Consider the following 17,613-nt stretch of genomic DNA (forward strand, 5'->3'; position numbering starts at 1 on the left):
GACAAATAAAGCCAATGCAACGGCCTGTTTTACAAACGGTGGCCCTACCACATGGATGGGCATTCACAATTCCATTGTTGGCCGACAAGGTCGGCTACACCCCAAGTAAGCACGGACTGACGCCGACTTCTTTTGGAAGTCTCTTTTGGTCTGATCTGGACCGGCCATCTTTTTTTGGTGTTTTACAAATGGTGGACCTACCATATAGATGGGCATTCCTAAAACTCTACTTCAGGTGACACTGTAGGCTATACCTCAGTAAGCACAGGCCGACGCCTTTAGGACATCTTCTTTTGGTGCAGTCCGGACCGGCCTTGATTTCAACGTATATGGACATTGATTTTTGGTCTGAACCAATCATAGGCGTCGATGTTTGGTTCAGATTTTGTCCAGTCTGGACCAGCCTTGATTTGGCCCAAACATACATGTCTAGAAATGATGTATTTTCAACTTTCATTCATAATTTAAATTGAACCTAACTTCCAACGTCTGGAAAATACATATTTTAGATGTCTTTTCAACATCATTTTGCTTACTGGAACTATTCAAGTTCTGCGGGGGGGTGTCACTTTTTTTGTCTCGCCTAGGGTGGCAGATCGGCCTGGACCGCCCCTGTATTTCAGTCTTCGTGTGATATATATAAAGTGTTACATTGAGATGCAAACACAAAATGTAATACATTTCAACTCTATATCTGACATGGTACAGGTTTCTTCTTTTTTTTAAGCCCATAATCATGTGCATGAGGTGTATACTTTTGTTTCAAAGTAGATTTGTTTAAGACTACCAAGAAACACTCCGTGTGACCCTGATTTAGCCCACTGCCGTAAAGGTTAAATAGATAGGGAGAAATGGGTTCATTGGCTGAGAGTTCTCAACCCACTTCTTACTGATAACACTCAGCCACACACACACACACACACACACACACACACACACACACACACACACACACACACACACACACACACACACACACACACACACACACACACTCAGCCACACACACACACACTCAGCCACACACACACACTCAGCCACACACACACACACAAAGACACACACACACAGCCTCAATGTGATATACTGTTTTGTAAGACAAGCTGTACATCTAAACAAGAGCAGGCAGGGTTTCTGTACAGTACCTCCACAGCTCATATACAGTCTTTAATGTGTTTAACTTTGACGATTGTGATATGGGGGTCAGTCAGCATTAATCTAGCAACATTAAACAATGTACTGAAGATATCTCCTATTCACAGTAGATTTCAATGAGCCGCTCCAGGCAAAGAGCAAGCCACACCAATCTAATCATTGCCTTAAATAGATAGTCAGTTAAGAACCAACTCTTTATTTACAATGACAACCTATCAAGTATGTGCTTACACTAGCTAACTGCATGATACAGCAGAAATTGTCTACAACACAGACACTGATTCTGACAGTGGTCAGGTGGGTTTTTCTGTTATGGATGAGTGTGACGCTTGGGGGTACTCACCACTACCCATGCCCCCTGTCGTGGGTCCTGGCGAGGACACAACTGCCCTGTACGTAGGGGGTGGAGGAGGGGGAGGCGCAGCACGGGACACCTGGCCAACATCTTTGGGCGAGGCGGCGGTTTCAACAAGGCCCTCGTTCGATGGAGCAGGCGGGACAGGCGGAGCTGCCCCTTCAGGACTCTTCCGTTCCTCCTCGACAAAGACAAGGGGTCTGGGGATGGTGCGTGAGGGCTCGACCACAACGGCAGGGCCAGGGGGGCTGGTGGGGGAGACAGGTGTCCTTGCTTTGGGAGGAGAGGGGACCGCAGGGGGGACAGGGGCCACGCTGGGGGGTGAAGGGGCAGGGGGAACAGGGGCAATGCTGGGGGGTGAGTCAAGAGGAGGGACAATGGTGGGTGGAGGAGTGGGGGGTGGTGTATGGTCCTTTGGTGGAAGTGGTGTGGGTGGGGGTGTAGGGTCTTTAGGCACGGGTGGGACAGTGGGTAGGCGGAGTGCTGGTTCGTCTGTAGGGGTTTCAGAGGTGGGTAAAGAAGAGACCGGTTCTTCCTGTGGGGGAGTGGAGGTAAGGAGAGGGGGGAGAGAGGGAGAAGGGTCTTCCGAAGGGAGAGGGGAGGTGGGTACAGGAGGGGCGGGGGGATCTTCTGGAGGGGCTGGGGACGTTGGTAGGGGTGGGGCTGGGTCCTTCGGGGGGGGCGGTCTTTCAGAGGCTGCCGATTCCTCGCTGAAGCAGACCCACTTATCGGCAGACTCCTCGCCAAAGGCAGAGGGCTCCGCTGGGCCGAAAATGTTGTCCAGGTCCGGGATGGAGGTCTTCCTTCCTGAGCCTTCTGTCGATACTGACAATTCTGACAGACAGTCATGTGCAGGGAGAGAGGACCATAACAGTTTGTATGAGAATGAGAGAAAGCCGACAGAGATAGAGAGAGAGAGAGACAGCAAATGCAAGAAAAAGAAAGCAATACAGAGAAAAATTAAACATACAAAGAGGGGATGGTTTGGAGATATATGAGGTGTAGGGAAGAAGGGAGGGAAGGGAGGAGGGCTGGAGGGAGGGATCGAGGGATGAGGGGTCTTACCGGCAGCATCTACAGAGGGGGAGCTGGTCGGAGGGGGGGAGGTCGAGACATTCTTGGGCGGAAGCGGAGGCAGAGCTGCAATGACATCAGTGCAGCCATGAACAGCATGGCACTATAAAGGGTGGCACCATCTAGAGGCCCCTGGGGTTAGTGTCTGGCTGCACCACACCAGCACAGGACAGGAAATACTATACAGCCCCATGCCATACACCACCATGCATATGGCCCATAACCCACAACAGATGCAGATGCAGGGAGAAAGAGGTGATTGAATCATGATGCTCAACATTAGTAAATCTACCAGGTCTAATCTGAACTCTATGGTATATGGATTTAATTATTTCTCAAACTAATGACGGATGAAATTAGTGCATTAGTACAGGCTGCAGAGGAATTGAGAGAGTTAATGGTGTGCTCATTCACAGATCGCTCGTTAGTTTCATTCGTGAGGGTGAGTTGGTTTATGAGGTGAGTGGATGGTTCCGTGCAGTCATTCCAGAGTCATTCCAGGAAGTGCAACATAAACAGAAAACATACTTCCTGTGGAGAAGGTTCTGGTGAAAGAGAAGTCTGGGCTCAGTGACTCAGACTCAGGTAGCGGAGCACCCCACACGTCACACACCAGCTGCTCAGATATTCCCACTACATTCAGAACAGACAGGGGACATAACATAGAGGAGGTTTCAGTATCATGAGCTAAATAAAAATACCTCAGGGGACTTTTAAATTGCTAAAAATAAAGTAATGTTTGCATTAGCCTAAACATGTCAGGTCAAAAATAACCAAACACTGTGCTAAAAAAGAGACACTTCATCTATAACCATTACTTAAAAAGAGATGGATTTCTTTTCATTTGAGACCCTCAGAACATAATGTATTTTTCAAAAACGACCTGACTAAGAGGGAACAATGAAGAGATCATAGGAACACTATCAGTTCCTCAGAACTGTTCCACTCCATTGAGAACGGGAGATACTACATGCAGGGACATTACCCACATAGTTCTATCTCTGAATGGACAGAGTGTTAAAAAGGAAAGGCTGCTGTACTGTATGTGTGTGGTGACATTAGCTATGCCTCAGCAGGTAGTTACATAACCAGATAAGAGCTTCCCATCCCAGAGCCTGCAGAGCTAAATCCACCGTGGCTGGAAGAGGGATGAGGGGAGGATCCACATGACATCACAGCAAACCAACCAAGGAGGAATCAAATGTAACCTCATAGTGCCTCTGACCCCTAGTGTGTTTGTGAAATGTTTAGTGTGCAAGACATAGTGGCAGTGTGTGCAGGTGACAGGAAAGAGGGACAGTGTCTTTAGAGGTGGTAGAGAGGCAGTGTAGGTAATAAAAAGCATCCATGTTGTTGGTGTTATTCTGGTGCAGTGTCTTTAGTGTCACTGCCAGCCTTAGTGGATCACAACAAGTCACAGAGTTGTTACAGTGCTCAATCACAACCAAACAAGGTAGAAACACGCTCAATCACAACCACACACACACACGAACACACACCACACATACACACACACACACACGCTCAATCACAACCACACACACACGAACACACACCACATATACGCACACACACGCTCAATCACAACCACACACACACGAACACACACCACACATACACACACACACACACACACGCTCAATCACAACCACACACACACGAACACACAGCACATATACGCACACACACGCTCAATCACAACCACACACACACGAACACACACCACATATATGCACACACGCTCAATCACAACCACACACACACGAACACACACCACATATACGCACACACATGCTCAATCACAACCACACACACACGAACACACACCACATATACGCACACACACGCTCAATCACAAACACACACACACACACACACACACACACACACACACACACACACACACACACACACACACACACACACACACACACACAGAATGACAGTGACAAAGATAGATGTGGCAGAGAGTTGTACCTTCAGTTTTCTGTTCTCTGAAGGCTGTCTCCAGGGGAGGTCCAAATAAGGCTGTAGCATCCTCTGGTACTGGGGCTGGGGCTGCTACTGGGGCTGGTACTGGGGCTGGTTCTGGGGCTGGTTCTGGGGCTGGTTCTGGGGCTGGTTCTGGGGCTGGTACTGGGGCTGGTACTGGGGCTGGTTCTGGGGCTGGTACTGGGGTTGGTACTGGGGCTGGTTCTGGGGCTGGTTCTGGGGCTGGTACTGGGGCTGGTTCTGGGGCTGGTTCTGGGGTTGGTTCTGGGGCTGGTTCCTTCTCTGGTAGTGGTACTGCTGAGGATTTCTTACTTCTGGGAGGGAGATAGAGAGCGTGACAGAGACAGACAGGGTTAGTAGGCTGTAGCATCGTCGTGTACGACTGAGGGAGTGGAGGGAGATAAGAAGTGACAGACAGAGTTAGTCAGACCATCACAGAGACTTTCACAGACACGCTTCCGTTGGCTCACTCAACACAGGGAGATGGGACAAGGACAGCAGAGTGAGTCAAACCATCACACTAACACAGAGACTTCCACAGACACTTCAGTCACCTCACTCAGCATACTACAACCAGAGATGTATTCATGTCACGAGGGAAGCAAGGGGATGTATCAGTCTTTAACTGAACGTCACTAAATCAGTGATTGTTGAGTAGTCATGAGATTGGAAGTCAGAGGTCAATGAAAGTGCCGAGGTATGATTTTTTTATTGGTCACATTTTCCGAATAAAACAGGTGTACTGTAGACTTTACAGTGAAACGCTTACTTACAGTACGAGCCCATACCCAACAATGCAGAGTTAAAAAGTAAGACAAATATTTGCTAAATAAATAAAATAAAATAAAAAAGGAAATAGTAACACAATAAAAACCATAACGAGGTCATATACAAGGAGTACCAGTACCGAGCCCTGGGGCCAGTGTGTGACAGGTCAGTGGGGGACAGACAGTGATGTACCTGGGGTTTGGGGCATTGTGGAGGGGGTGTGGGTGTAGGTGACAGATGAAAAGGGGACAGACAGAGACGTACCTGGGGGCTTGTAGCACCGTGGCTGTTAACGTGGGGGCTGCAATGGGTGCAGAACGTCTTGGCCGAGCTACCTGTATCTCTTCACCTGAGGAGAGATTCATTCACAGACATTCACCTCAACTGCCTCACACACACTAAAACAGAAACTAGTCAATTACTTGAGTTTTGTTTCTAACCGAAGCATTTAGCGAAAGCGACAACAAAAACAAGATAAGAAATCTTAGATACTTACTACAGTCCTTATTCATCAACCCCTGGAATAAAAACGTAAAAAGACAACATAAAAACATATCACACTACATTTTACACTCAAATGACTTCTATGGAAATATTAAAGGGGTTTAAAATCCATGAGTAACACCATGTTGAATGTTCATATTACATACAGTATTTCCAGGAGGAAGCCTGTCTACTAGCGAAGGTCAGAAAATGGTCTCTATAACCTTAGGATGAGCTAATCGGATGAGTCCATTGGCTGCCCTGTCTCCACGGGGAAGTGGATGACTAATATTAGGCCTAGTCACTCAGAAATACTGTGGAACAATCTAGTAGCTATTGGCCTTAGGACTTACGAGCTGACCTGTTTTTTATAAATAAAACAATGCACATTTCTGCATGGAAGGGAGTGTAGAATATTGCTTGTAGTTACTGAAAGTTACACAAAATGCAGTTACATGAATTAAAGTAATATTTGATAATTGTATAATAGTCATTAGAATCCATTCTACAGCTTTCTAGCATGAGTCTCAATAGGCACAGAACGCTGTCAGAAACAGAAAGAGTAGGTCTTTAAAGCCTCATGTAAGCCCAAGACATTGCACACCCTGCACAGCATTGAGGAGAGACAGGTGAGACAGCATAATGACAGAGTGAGAGATGCAGAAACCCAGAGGTAGAGAAAGACACAGACAGACAGACAGACAGACAGACAGACAGACAGACAGACAGACAGACAGACAGACAGACAGACAGACAGACAGACAGACAGACAGACAGACAGACAGACAGACAGACAGACAGACAGACAGACAGACAGACAGACAGACAATAACTACCATGGGATATGTGTATACAGCAACCTTGGGAAAATCCTCTGCATTATCATTAACAACAGACTCGTACATTTCCTCAGCAAAAACAATGTACTGAGCAAATGCCAAATTGGCTTTTTACCAAATTACCGTACAACATACCACGTATTCACCCTGCACACCCTAATTGACAAACAAACCAAAACAAAGGCAAAGTCTTCTCATGCTTTGTTGATTTCAAAAAGCTTTTGACACAATTTGGCATGAGGGCCTGCTATACAAATTGATGGGAAGTGGTGTTGGGGGAAAAACATACGACATTATAAAATCCATGTACACAAATAAGTGTGGGGTTAAAATTGGCAAAACACGCATATTTATTTCCACAGGGCCGGGGGGTGAGACAGGGATGCAGCTTAAGCCCCACCCTCTTCAACATATATATCAACGAATTGGCGGGGGCACTAGAACAGTCTGCAGCACCCGGCCTCACCCTACTAGAATCTGAATTCAAATGTCTACTGTTTGCTGATGATCTGGTGCTTCTGTCCCCAACCAATGAGGGCCTACAGCAGCACCTAGATCTTCCGCACAGATTCTGTCAGACCTGGGCCCTGAGTAAATCTCAGTAAGACCAAAATAATGGTGTTCCAAAAAAGGTCCAGTCACCAGGACCACAAATACAAATTCCATCTAGACACCGTTGCCCTAGAGCTCACAAAAAACTATACATACCTCAGCTTAAAAATCAGCAAGTAACACAGGTAACTTCCACAAAGCTGTGAATGAGCTGAGAGACAAGGCAATAAGGACCTTCTATGCCATCAAAAGGAACATACATTTCAACATATCAGAATCCAGAAAAGAGACATTAAATTCTACAACCACCTAAAAGGAAGCAATTCCCAAACCTTCCATAACAAAGCCATCACCTACAGAGAGATGAACCTGGAGAAGAGTCCCCTAAGCAAGCTGGTCCTGGGGCTCTGTTCACAAACACAAACAGACCCCAAAGAGCCCCAGGACAGCAACATATATAGATCCAACCAAATCATGAGAAAACCAAAAAGATCATTACTTGACACATTGGAAAGAATTTACAAAAAAACTGAGCAAACTAGAATGCTATTTGGTCCTAAACAGAGAGTACACAGTGGCAGAATACCTGACCTGACCCAAAATTAAGGACACCTTTGACTATGTACAGACTCCACCAACAAAATGAGGTGGAAACTGAGCTGCACTTCCTCACCTCCTGCCAAATGTATGACCATAGAGACACATATTGCCCTCAGATTACACAGACCCACAAAGAATTCAAAAACAAATCCCATTTTGATAAACTCCCATATCTATTGGGTGAAATACCACAGTGTGCCACCACAGCAGCAATAATTGTGACCTGTTGCCACAAGAAAAGGGCAACCAGTGAAGAACAAACACCGTTTTAAATACAACCTATATTTATGTTTATTTATTTTCCCTTTTGTACTTTAACTATTTGCACATAATATGACATTTGAAATGTCTTTATTCTTTTTGAACTTTTGTGAGTTTAATGTTTACTGTTAATTTATTTTGTTATTTTTTTCACTTTTCTTTATTATCTATGTCACATGTTTCGGCAATTTGAAACATATGTTTATCATGCCAATAAAGTCCTTAAATTGAAATTGAGAGAGAGAGAATTGAGAGAGAGAGAGAGAGAGAGGAAAGGAGTGAAAGAAAGAGACCAAGACAGAGAGTGATGCTTGTTAGTCAGGATACAGTGCATGCAATAAGTCTCAATGAAACAGGACAAGAAGGAAAAGAGAGGGAGGAGAAAGAAGGAGAGAGGGAGGGAGGGAGAGATAGAGAGGATCAGCTGAGGTGTGTCTGAATTGACAGATCAAAGGGTACATCTGTCAACATGGGTGAATCTCAAAAGTCCTTCCTCGATTGCTTGCATCATCTCCTCCCATCCTCTCCCCAACTCCTTCTCAAAATGTCAAGAGGGAGGTGAAGAGAGAAAGCAAGGAGAGAGGACACAAGGAATCAAAGAAAGACTGAGATTCACCCAGGGACTTAGAAGACAAAACCTGTATCTTCTTAGCCATCTTTACCTGATCTGTCATTTCAGCAATCAACCCCACCCCTCTCCACTCCCCCAGCAGGTTACAGGATGCACAGAGGGACAAAAAGTGTTTGTTATTTACCCCAGCCAAGGGAAACAGAACGGAACGGAGGAACACTTACCGGGCTACGTCTCTGTGACCAGCAAAAAGGAAGAGAGAACAGACACCTGGTCAGACAGTGACATATCAGTAAAGGACACTTCTCCAACACACCAGTTACACTCATAACCACAGTGACACTCCCAACACAACAGTCACACTCCCAACACAACAGACTCACTCCCAACACAACAGTCACACTCCCAACACAACAGACTCACTCCCAACACAACAGTTACACTCCCAACAAAACAGTTACACTCCCAACACAACAGTTACACTCCCAACACAACAGACTCACTCCCAACACAACAGAGTCACTCCCAACACAACAGTTACACTCCCAACACAACAGTTACACTCCCAACACAACAGAGTCACTCCCAACACAACAGTTACACTCCCAACACAACAGTGACACTCCCAACACAACAGTTACACTCCCAACACAACAGTTACACTCCCAACACAACAGTTACACTCCAAACACAACAGTGACACTCCCAACACAACAGTTACACTGCCAACACAACAGTGACACTCCCAACAGAACAGTTACACTCCCAACACAACAGTTACACTCCCAATACAACAGTTACACTCCCAACACAACAGTTACACTCCCAACACAACAGTTACACTCCCAACACAACAAAGTCACTCCCAACACAACAGTAACACTCCCAACACAACAGTTACACTCCCAACACAACAGTGACACGCCCAACAGAACAGTTACACTACCAACACAACAGTTACACTGCCAACACAACAGTTACACTGCCAACAGAACAGTAACACTCCCAACACAACAGAGTCACTCCCAACACAACAGTTACACTGCCAACACAACAGTTACACTCCCAAGACAACAGTTACACTCCCAACACAACAGTTACACTCCCAACACAACAAAGTCACTCCCAACACAACAGTAACACTCCCAACACAACAGTTACACTCCCAACACAACAGTTACACTCCCAACACAACAGTAACACTCCCAACACAACAGTTACACTCCCAACACAACAGTTTCACTGCCAACACAACAGTTACACTCCCAACACAACAGTTACACTGCCAACACAACAGTTACACTGCCAACACAACAGTTATACTGCCAACACAACAGTTACACTCCCAACACAACAGTTACACTGCCAACACAACAGTTACACTGCCAACACAACTTTTACACTCCCAACACAACAGAATACACTGCCAACACAACAGAGTCACTCCCAACACAACAGCAACACTCCCAACACAACAGTTACACTGCCAACACAACAGTTACACTGCCAACACAACTTTTACACTCCCAACACAACAGAATACACTGCCAACACAACAGAGTCACTCCCAACACAACAGTTACACTCCCAACACAACAGAGTCACTCCCAACACAACAGTTACACTCCCAACACAACAGTGACACTCCCAACACAACAGTTACACTCCCAACACAACAGTTACACTCCCAACACAACAGTTACACTCCAAACACAACAGTGACACTCCCAACACAACAGTTACACTGCCAACACAACAGTGACACTCCCAACAGAACAGTTACACTCCCAACACAACAGTTACACTCCCAATACAACAGTTACACTCCCAACACAACAGTTACACTCCCAACACAACAGTTACACTCCCAACACAACAAAGTCACTCCCAACACAACAGTAACACTCCCAACACAACAGTTACACTCCCAACACAACAGTGACACGCCCAACAGAACAGTTACACTACCAACACAACAGTTACACTGCCAACACAACAGTTACACTGCCAACAGAACAGTAACACTCCCAACACAACAGAGTCACTCCCAACACAACAGTTACACTGCCAACACAACAGTTACACTCCCAAGACAACAGTTACACTCCCAACACAACAGTTACACTCCCAACACAACAAAGTCACTCCCAACACAACAGTAACACTCCCAACACAACAGTTACACTCCCAACACAACAGTTACACTCCCAACACAACAGTAACACTCCCAACACAACAGTTACACTCCCAACACAACAGTTTCACTGCCAACACAACAGTTACACTCCCAACACAACAGTTACACTGCCAACACAACAGTTACACTGCCAACACAACAGTTATACTGCCAACACAACAGTTACACTCCCAACACAACAGTTACACTGCCAACACAACAGTTACACTGCCAACACAACTTTTACACTCCCAACACAACAGAATACACTGCCAACACAACAGAGTCACTCCCAACACAACAGCAACACTCCCAACACAACAGTTACACTGCCAACACAACAGTTACACTCCCAACACAACAGTTACACTCCCAACACAACAGAGTCACTCCCAACACAACACTTACACTGCCAACACAACAGTTACACTCCCAACACAACAGTTACACTGCCAACACAACAGTTACACTGCCAACACAACAGTTACACTCCCAACACAACAGTTACACTGCCAACACAACAGAGTCACTCCCAACACAACAGTTACACTCCCAACACAACAGTTACACTCCCAACACAACAGTTACACTCCCAACACAACAGTTACACTGCCAACACAACAGTTACACTGCCAACACAACAGTTACACTGCCAACACAACAGTTACACTCCCAACACAACAGTGACACTATCAACACAACAGAGTCACTCCCAACTCAACAGTTACACTCCCAACACAACAGTTACACTCCCAACACAACAGTGACACTCCCAACAGAACAGTTACACTCCCAACACAACAGTTACACTCCCAACAGAACAGTTACACTCCCAACACAACAGTTACACTCCCAACAGAGCACTGTTACACTCCCAACACAGCACTGTTACACTCCCAACACAACACTGTTACACTCCCAACACAGCACTGTTACACTCCCAACACAGCACTGTTAGACTCCCAACACAACACTGTTAAACTCCCAACAAAGCACTGTTACACTCCCAACACAGCACTGTTAGACTCCCAACACAACACTGTTAGACTCCCAACACAACAGTTACACTGCCAACAGAACAGTTACACTCCCAACACAACAGTTACACTCCCAACACAACAGTTACACTCCCAACACAACAGTTACACTCCCAACACAACAGTTACACTCCCAACACAACAGTTACACTGCCAACACAACAGTTACACTCCCAACACAACAGTTACACTCCCAACACAACAGTTACACTGCCAACACAACAGTTACACTGCCAACACAACAGTTACACTCCCAACACAACAGTTACACTCCCAACACAACAGTTACACACCCAACACAACAGTTACACGCCCAACACAACAGAGTCACTCCCAACACAACAGTTACACTCCCAACACAACAGTTACACTCCCAACACAACAGTTACACTCCCAACACAACAGTTACACTCCCAACACAACAGTTACACTGCCAACACAACAGTTACACTGCCAACACAACAGTTACACTCCCAACACAACAGTTACACGCCCAACACAACAGTTACACTCCCAACACAACAGTTACACTCCCAACACAACAGTGACACTCCCAACACAACAGTGACACTCCCAACACAACAGAGTCACTCCCAACACAACAGTTACACTCCCAACACAACAGAGTCACTCCCAACACAACAGTTACACTGCCAACACAACAGTTACACTGCCAACACAACAGTTACACTCCCAACACAACAGTTACACTCCCAACACAACAGTGACACTCCCAACAGAACAGTTACACTCCCAACACAACAGTTACACTCCCAACACAACGGTTACACTCCCAACACAACAGTTACACTCCCAACAGAGCACTGTTACACTCCCAACAGAGCACTGTTAGACTCCCAACACAACACTGTTAGACTCCCAACACAACACTGTTAGACTCCCAACACAACACTGTTAGACTCCCAACACAGCACTGTTACACTCCCAACACAACACTGTTAAACTCCCAACACAGCACTGTTACACTCCCAACACAGCACTGTTAGACTCCCAACACAACACTGTTAGACTCCCAACACAACAGTTACACTGCCAACAGAACAGTTACACTCCCAACACAACACTGTTAGACTCCCAACACAACAGTTACACTGCCAACAGAACAGTTACACTCCCAACACAACAGTTACACTCCCAACACAACAGTTACACTCCCAACACAACAGTTACACTCCCAACACAACAGTTACACTCCCAACACAACAGTTACACTCCCAACACAACAGTTACACTCCCAACACAACAGTTACACTCCCAACACAACAGTTACACTCCCAACACAACAGTTACACTCCCAACACAACAGTTACACTCCCAACACAACAGTTACACTCCCAACACAACAGTTACACTCTCAACACAACAGTTACACTGCCAACAGAACAGTTACACTCCCAACACAACAGTTACACTCCCAACACAACAGTTACACTCCCAACACCACAGTTACACTGCCAACAGGAGAGATACAGTATTGTTGTAGTGATGTGTGTGCCTGCCAGATCATGTGTTGGTGTGTGTGTATGTTGAGAGAGAAATCACAGTCATCCACAGTCCATAATAGCTGATCCTCTCTGCTCATCTGTGGACCTGCTGTGGCTTCATTCAGCTGCATCTTGCAGAGCCGTGTCTTTCTCCCGTTTCCTCTTTCTGTTGTCTCCTATCATCTCTCCCTCCCTTCATTTATTCCCCATTCAGTCTCCAAGCAGCCTGATTTCCATCTTAGCGAAGGTCACTGAATAGCAGCCATCTCTGTGCTGGTATTGTGGTAGTGTTAAATCCTACGCCCATCAGTACTCACTCAGAGCAACCTGTTCTCCACAAATCCTGGTTCACCTCTACACCTGAGTGTGTTGTGTTGCTATTGCATATTTCTCTTACTCTATTACAATGGATCCAATGGACACCCACCTGACATTCAATAACATAGTCCTTAGAGAGAAAAGTTAGTACGCTGAATTACAAACATGAAGGGAGAAAACTGACATGGAACAGACAGACAGACAGACAGACAGACAGACAGACAGACAGACAGACAGACAGAGAGACAGAGAGACAGAGAGACAGAGAGACAGAGAGACAGAGAGACAGACAGAGAGACAGACAGAGAGACAGACAGACAGACAGACAGACAGAGAGACAGAGAGACAGACAGACAGACAGACAGACAGACAGACAGACAGACAGACAGACAGACAGACAGACAGACAGACAGACAGACAGACAGAGAGACAGACAGACAGACAGACAGACAGACAGACAGACAGACAGAGAGACAGAGAGACAGAGAGACAGAGAGACAGAGAGACAGAGAGACAGACAGACAGACAGACAGACAGACAGACAGACAGACAGACAGACAGACAGACAGACAGACAGAGAGACAGAGAGACAGAGAGACAGAGAGACAGAGAGACAGGAAAGAGCAGAGAGGAAGATCGTATATATAAAGAAAGACAGACAATATGCCAGGAACAGGCTTACCGGACTACTCCTCTACAGAAGAGAGCATCATACATAAGGGAGAGGAAGAAAAAGGGAGGGTAGGGAAATAAAGGGAAGAAGGGTAGAGAAGGACAAAGGGAGGGGGCAGGACAGAGAGACAGAGGAGGGGAGAGAGGGGGTAGAGGGGATACTATGTCAGTGGAGATAACCTACAATCACATATGAAGCTGTGAGCAGAAATGACGGATGGGTAATATGGAGGTGAATATTGACTGACTAAACATACACACATCATGACAATACATTTCTTCTCTGCCTAATGAGAACATCCAAGGTGAGAACACAAGTATCCACCATCTACCAATCTGTCTATCCATTTCAGTTTCCACACCATCTATCTACGGTATATTGATACACAACTTTGATCTGATCAGTGACTGGATGTTTAATCCATAGTCTAATCAAACTCAAACAGGGATAGTTGATGAGCACAAGGAAACTCCAGTGTATTGTACTGTGGAGCAGAAAGGCCTATGGGAGGTTCATCTGCTCTCACACATACTGTCTTCCTCTGTCTCTCCTTCTGTATTCTCAACAGCCATCACCCTCCAACAACAACACATTCAACTTTAATACAGAGAGATAGAGGTCAAGGGAGAGAAAGAGAGAGGGAGAGAGAGAGGTCAAGGGAGAATGAGAGCAAGAGAATGCAGGAGAGAGAGAGAGAGAGAATGAGGGAGCAAGAGAAAGCGAGGGGTAGTGAAAGAAATGTGGAAAGAACCTCTTGTTGTTCAGTTTAGCCTGTTAACCTTTGCGCCCTATCCCAGCTCCCCTCAGCCGATTTCATGGTCAAACTGTTTCCAGGACTACCTGGGTAAGCGCACATTTGACATAGAGAGAGGTGCGATCATGTGACTCGTGTTTAATTAATGACTGAGAAGAAAAAGCAGAAGTTTCAGCACTCTGGACAGACTGGTATGGCTTTACTAAATAGGGGAGAGGCTAATTGGCATAGACTTAATCTGGAGAGAAAAGGACAAAGTTGACACTGCTTTCTATTCAGACGTGGGAGTTAGAATCATGGCTTGGGGATAAATCTCTACATTAAAGTAACTGCCCAGTGTTTCCAGATTTCTATGATATTATGACCTATAATTAATTACGAGTGAAATAGTTTTCCTTGCTAAAAATTGTGATTAATTATGTTAAAAAGCAGCTTTTCTGTGTTGGAATAGTGTGGGCTTACCCCGACAACAGAATGGTGTGGGCGTACACCGGTCAATAAAAATATGATTGTGAGTAGACTGCTGATTGGCCAGCTCATCCACCTCAGGAAGATATCATCCTCTATGAAGAAATAGTAAGCATTTTTTAAACGGTCTGTTTGAAATACAAGTTTGAGGTGTTTTTATTTTTGTCTCTCCAATTCATGCTTTGGCTACAAATACAAGTATAGGATGAGTCACCAACAGCAAGTCAGTTAAGAACAAATTCTTATTTACAATGACAGCCTACACCGGCCAAATCCGGACGATGCTGGGCCAATTGTGCGCTGCCCTAACGGGACTCCCAATCACGGCCGGTTGTGATACAGCCTGGATTTTGGGTATGAGTTAACAGTAAAACAACCCAATTCACTGCACCTATCTGGAGGTATGTGACAATTAAACCACACAGCCATTGTATGCTGATCTTTATTTTCAAATCCCTCTACACACAGAGAGAGCCAGGTACACCTTAGACAACCAAACACCTGCTCACTGTTCCTGGTAAGGGAGCTAGCGACTAGCTACCGGCTCGACAGCCAGCGGATGGATGAATTATTGAGTCTATAAGGTTCTCGTATGACCAGAGACTGTCCTTGCGTATGTACAGGACAGAACCTCACTGTGAATGCCCACTTTCCAGGCTGAATTATTTACACCAGTATTGACACTGGAGCTAACTGTCCCAACTAGAAAGTTAGAGGTACAGTAGGGTGGAGGTGGAAGAGGGAGGGTGGAGGAGGAGGGGGGGGGCATCCCAAAGAGAAACTCCTTCAACAGCTCTCCCTCCCACTCCGCTCTCATGTTTGGATCACTGCTATTTTGAGGTTAAGTGAGGCTTTTAATTTGAGTGTTTGAATCTCATGGGTTGTCATTGTTATTGTGGTGTGGGAATCTGACCCTAGATCAGCTAAGATCTCTCTCCAGTTCAAAGTGGCTGAGCAGGGCCGGCTCTAGTCTTTTGGGGGCCCCAGGAGGTCAGGGACCCTGGGCACGTGGCCTGCGTGACCAGTCGGTATTTGGCCATGATTACTACAAATTTAGATAGCTGGCTAGACTAATTTACCAATCTAAAAATTGTTAGCTGACATGGCTGTCAAGTGTCTTGACATAATAATAGAAAAATTGCTGATAGTTTCGAACTTGCACCATTCTACTATTCTAACGCTCAACAGTAAGTTGAGACCCCAACTGAGTTCGGGGCCCCCTACTGGGCTGGGGCCCTAAGCGACCGCTTATGTGGCTTATGCCTCGAGCCAGCCCTGTGGTGGAGACTCAAACACCCCACTGTTGGCAATGGAATAACTGTAATTGGTTTCTCTCCCCAACCTCCCTACCATCAGCAGTTGTGTAGTAGAGGGTAAACTAACGCATGTCTCCCTAGCTCACTGTCATTCCAGGGATATGGATGGAATTGGCTCTGAGATACTATCATTCACTCCCAGACAGGCATATGCATGGGGTAATGAGAAGAAAAATAACGTAAACAACATGCAGTGAGACAGAAAACCACACAAAGACATATACAGAAAGAAATGTGTTGTGAGCCGTGGAAAGAACTTCCCTAATGAGCAACAGAACAGTCAAACAGATACAACAGTTCAAACACATTCTAGAGTTCTACAGTTCTATAGTTCTACTCCATAACAACACAGTAACATGAAGAGGAAGTGACATCATGACCCGAGTGAGGACAGAGCAGTGAAGGCAGAGGGGGGAGGTACTCACCAGAGGAGAGGGAGACAGAGCTATGTTGCCTATGGAGGCTTTAAGTTCATCTACTGATGGGGCCAAACAGTTGGCACTTTCTGCTGGTAACGGTTTGATCTTGATCTTAAACTTTTTCCGGTGGTCCTCCTCTCCCTCTGACTCGCTGGAGGAGAAGAAGTGTTCCTTGGGGGGTTTGGGGCCAGGTGGGTCGCCGTTAAGGACAGCAATGGTTTCAATGCTGAAGGTCATAGGTGATAGGAGTAGAGTGAAGTTGCCCCTAGACGCTGATCTGGGGTCAGTTTAGTATTT

The 17,613-nt window shown here is 45.8% G+C and overlaps 1 protein-coding gene across 1 annotated transcript in view; it reads right to left on the minus strand.

Annotated features, from left to right (window-relative positions):
* The window catches only part of sgip1a (SH3GL interacting endocytic adaptor 1a), a 107,321-nt gene that overhangs the window by 24,161 nt on the left and 65,547 nt on the right, over window positions 1–17,613 (minus strand). The window contains exons 8-17 of the mRNA XM_029706238.1: window positions 17,323–17,507; window positions 14,369–14,380; window positions 8,875–8,886; window positions 5,841–5,862; window positions 5,609–5,693; window positions 4,797–4,890; window positions 4,562–4,700; window positions 3,113–3,217; window positions 2,576–2,650; window positions 1,499–2,344 (exon numbers count right to left, since the gene is read on the minus strand). Of these exons, the coding sequence (XP_029562098.1) occupies window positions 1,499–2,344; window positions 2,576–2,650; window positions 3,113–3,217; window positions 4,562–4,700; window positions 4,797–4,890; window positions 5,609–5,693; window positions 5,841–5,862; window positions 8,875–8,886; window positions 14,369–14,380; window positions 17,323–17,507 (1,575 nt within the window). The remainder of the gene's footprint in view (window positions 1–1,498; window positions 2,345–2,575; window positions 2,651–3,112; window positions 3,218–4,561; window positions 4,701–4,796; window positions 4,891–5,608; window positions 5,694–5,840; window positions 5,863–8,874; window positions 8,887–14,368; window positions 14,381–17,322; window positions 17,508–17,613) is intronic.

Source organism: Salmo trutta, chromosome 22 (assembly GCF_901001165.1).
Source record: "Salmo trutta chromosome 22, fSalTru1.1, whole genome shotgun sequence".
In the NCBI taxonomy this organism is placed as follows: domain Eukaryota; kingdom Metazoa; phylum Chordata; class Actinopteri; order Salmoniformes; family Salmonidae; genus Salmo; species Salmo trutta.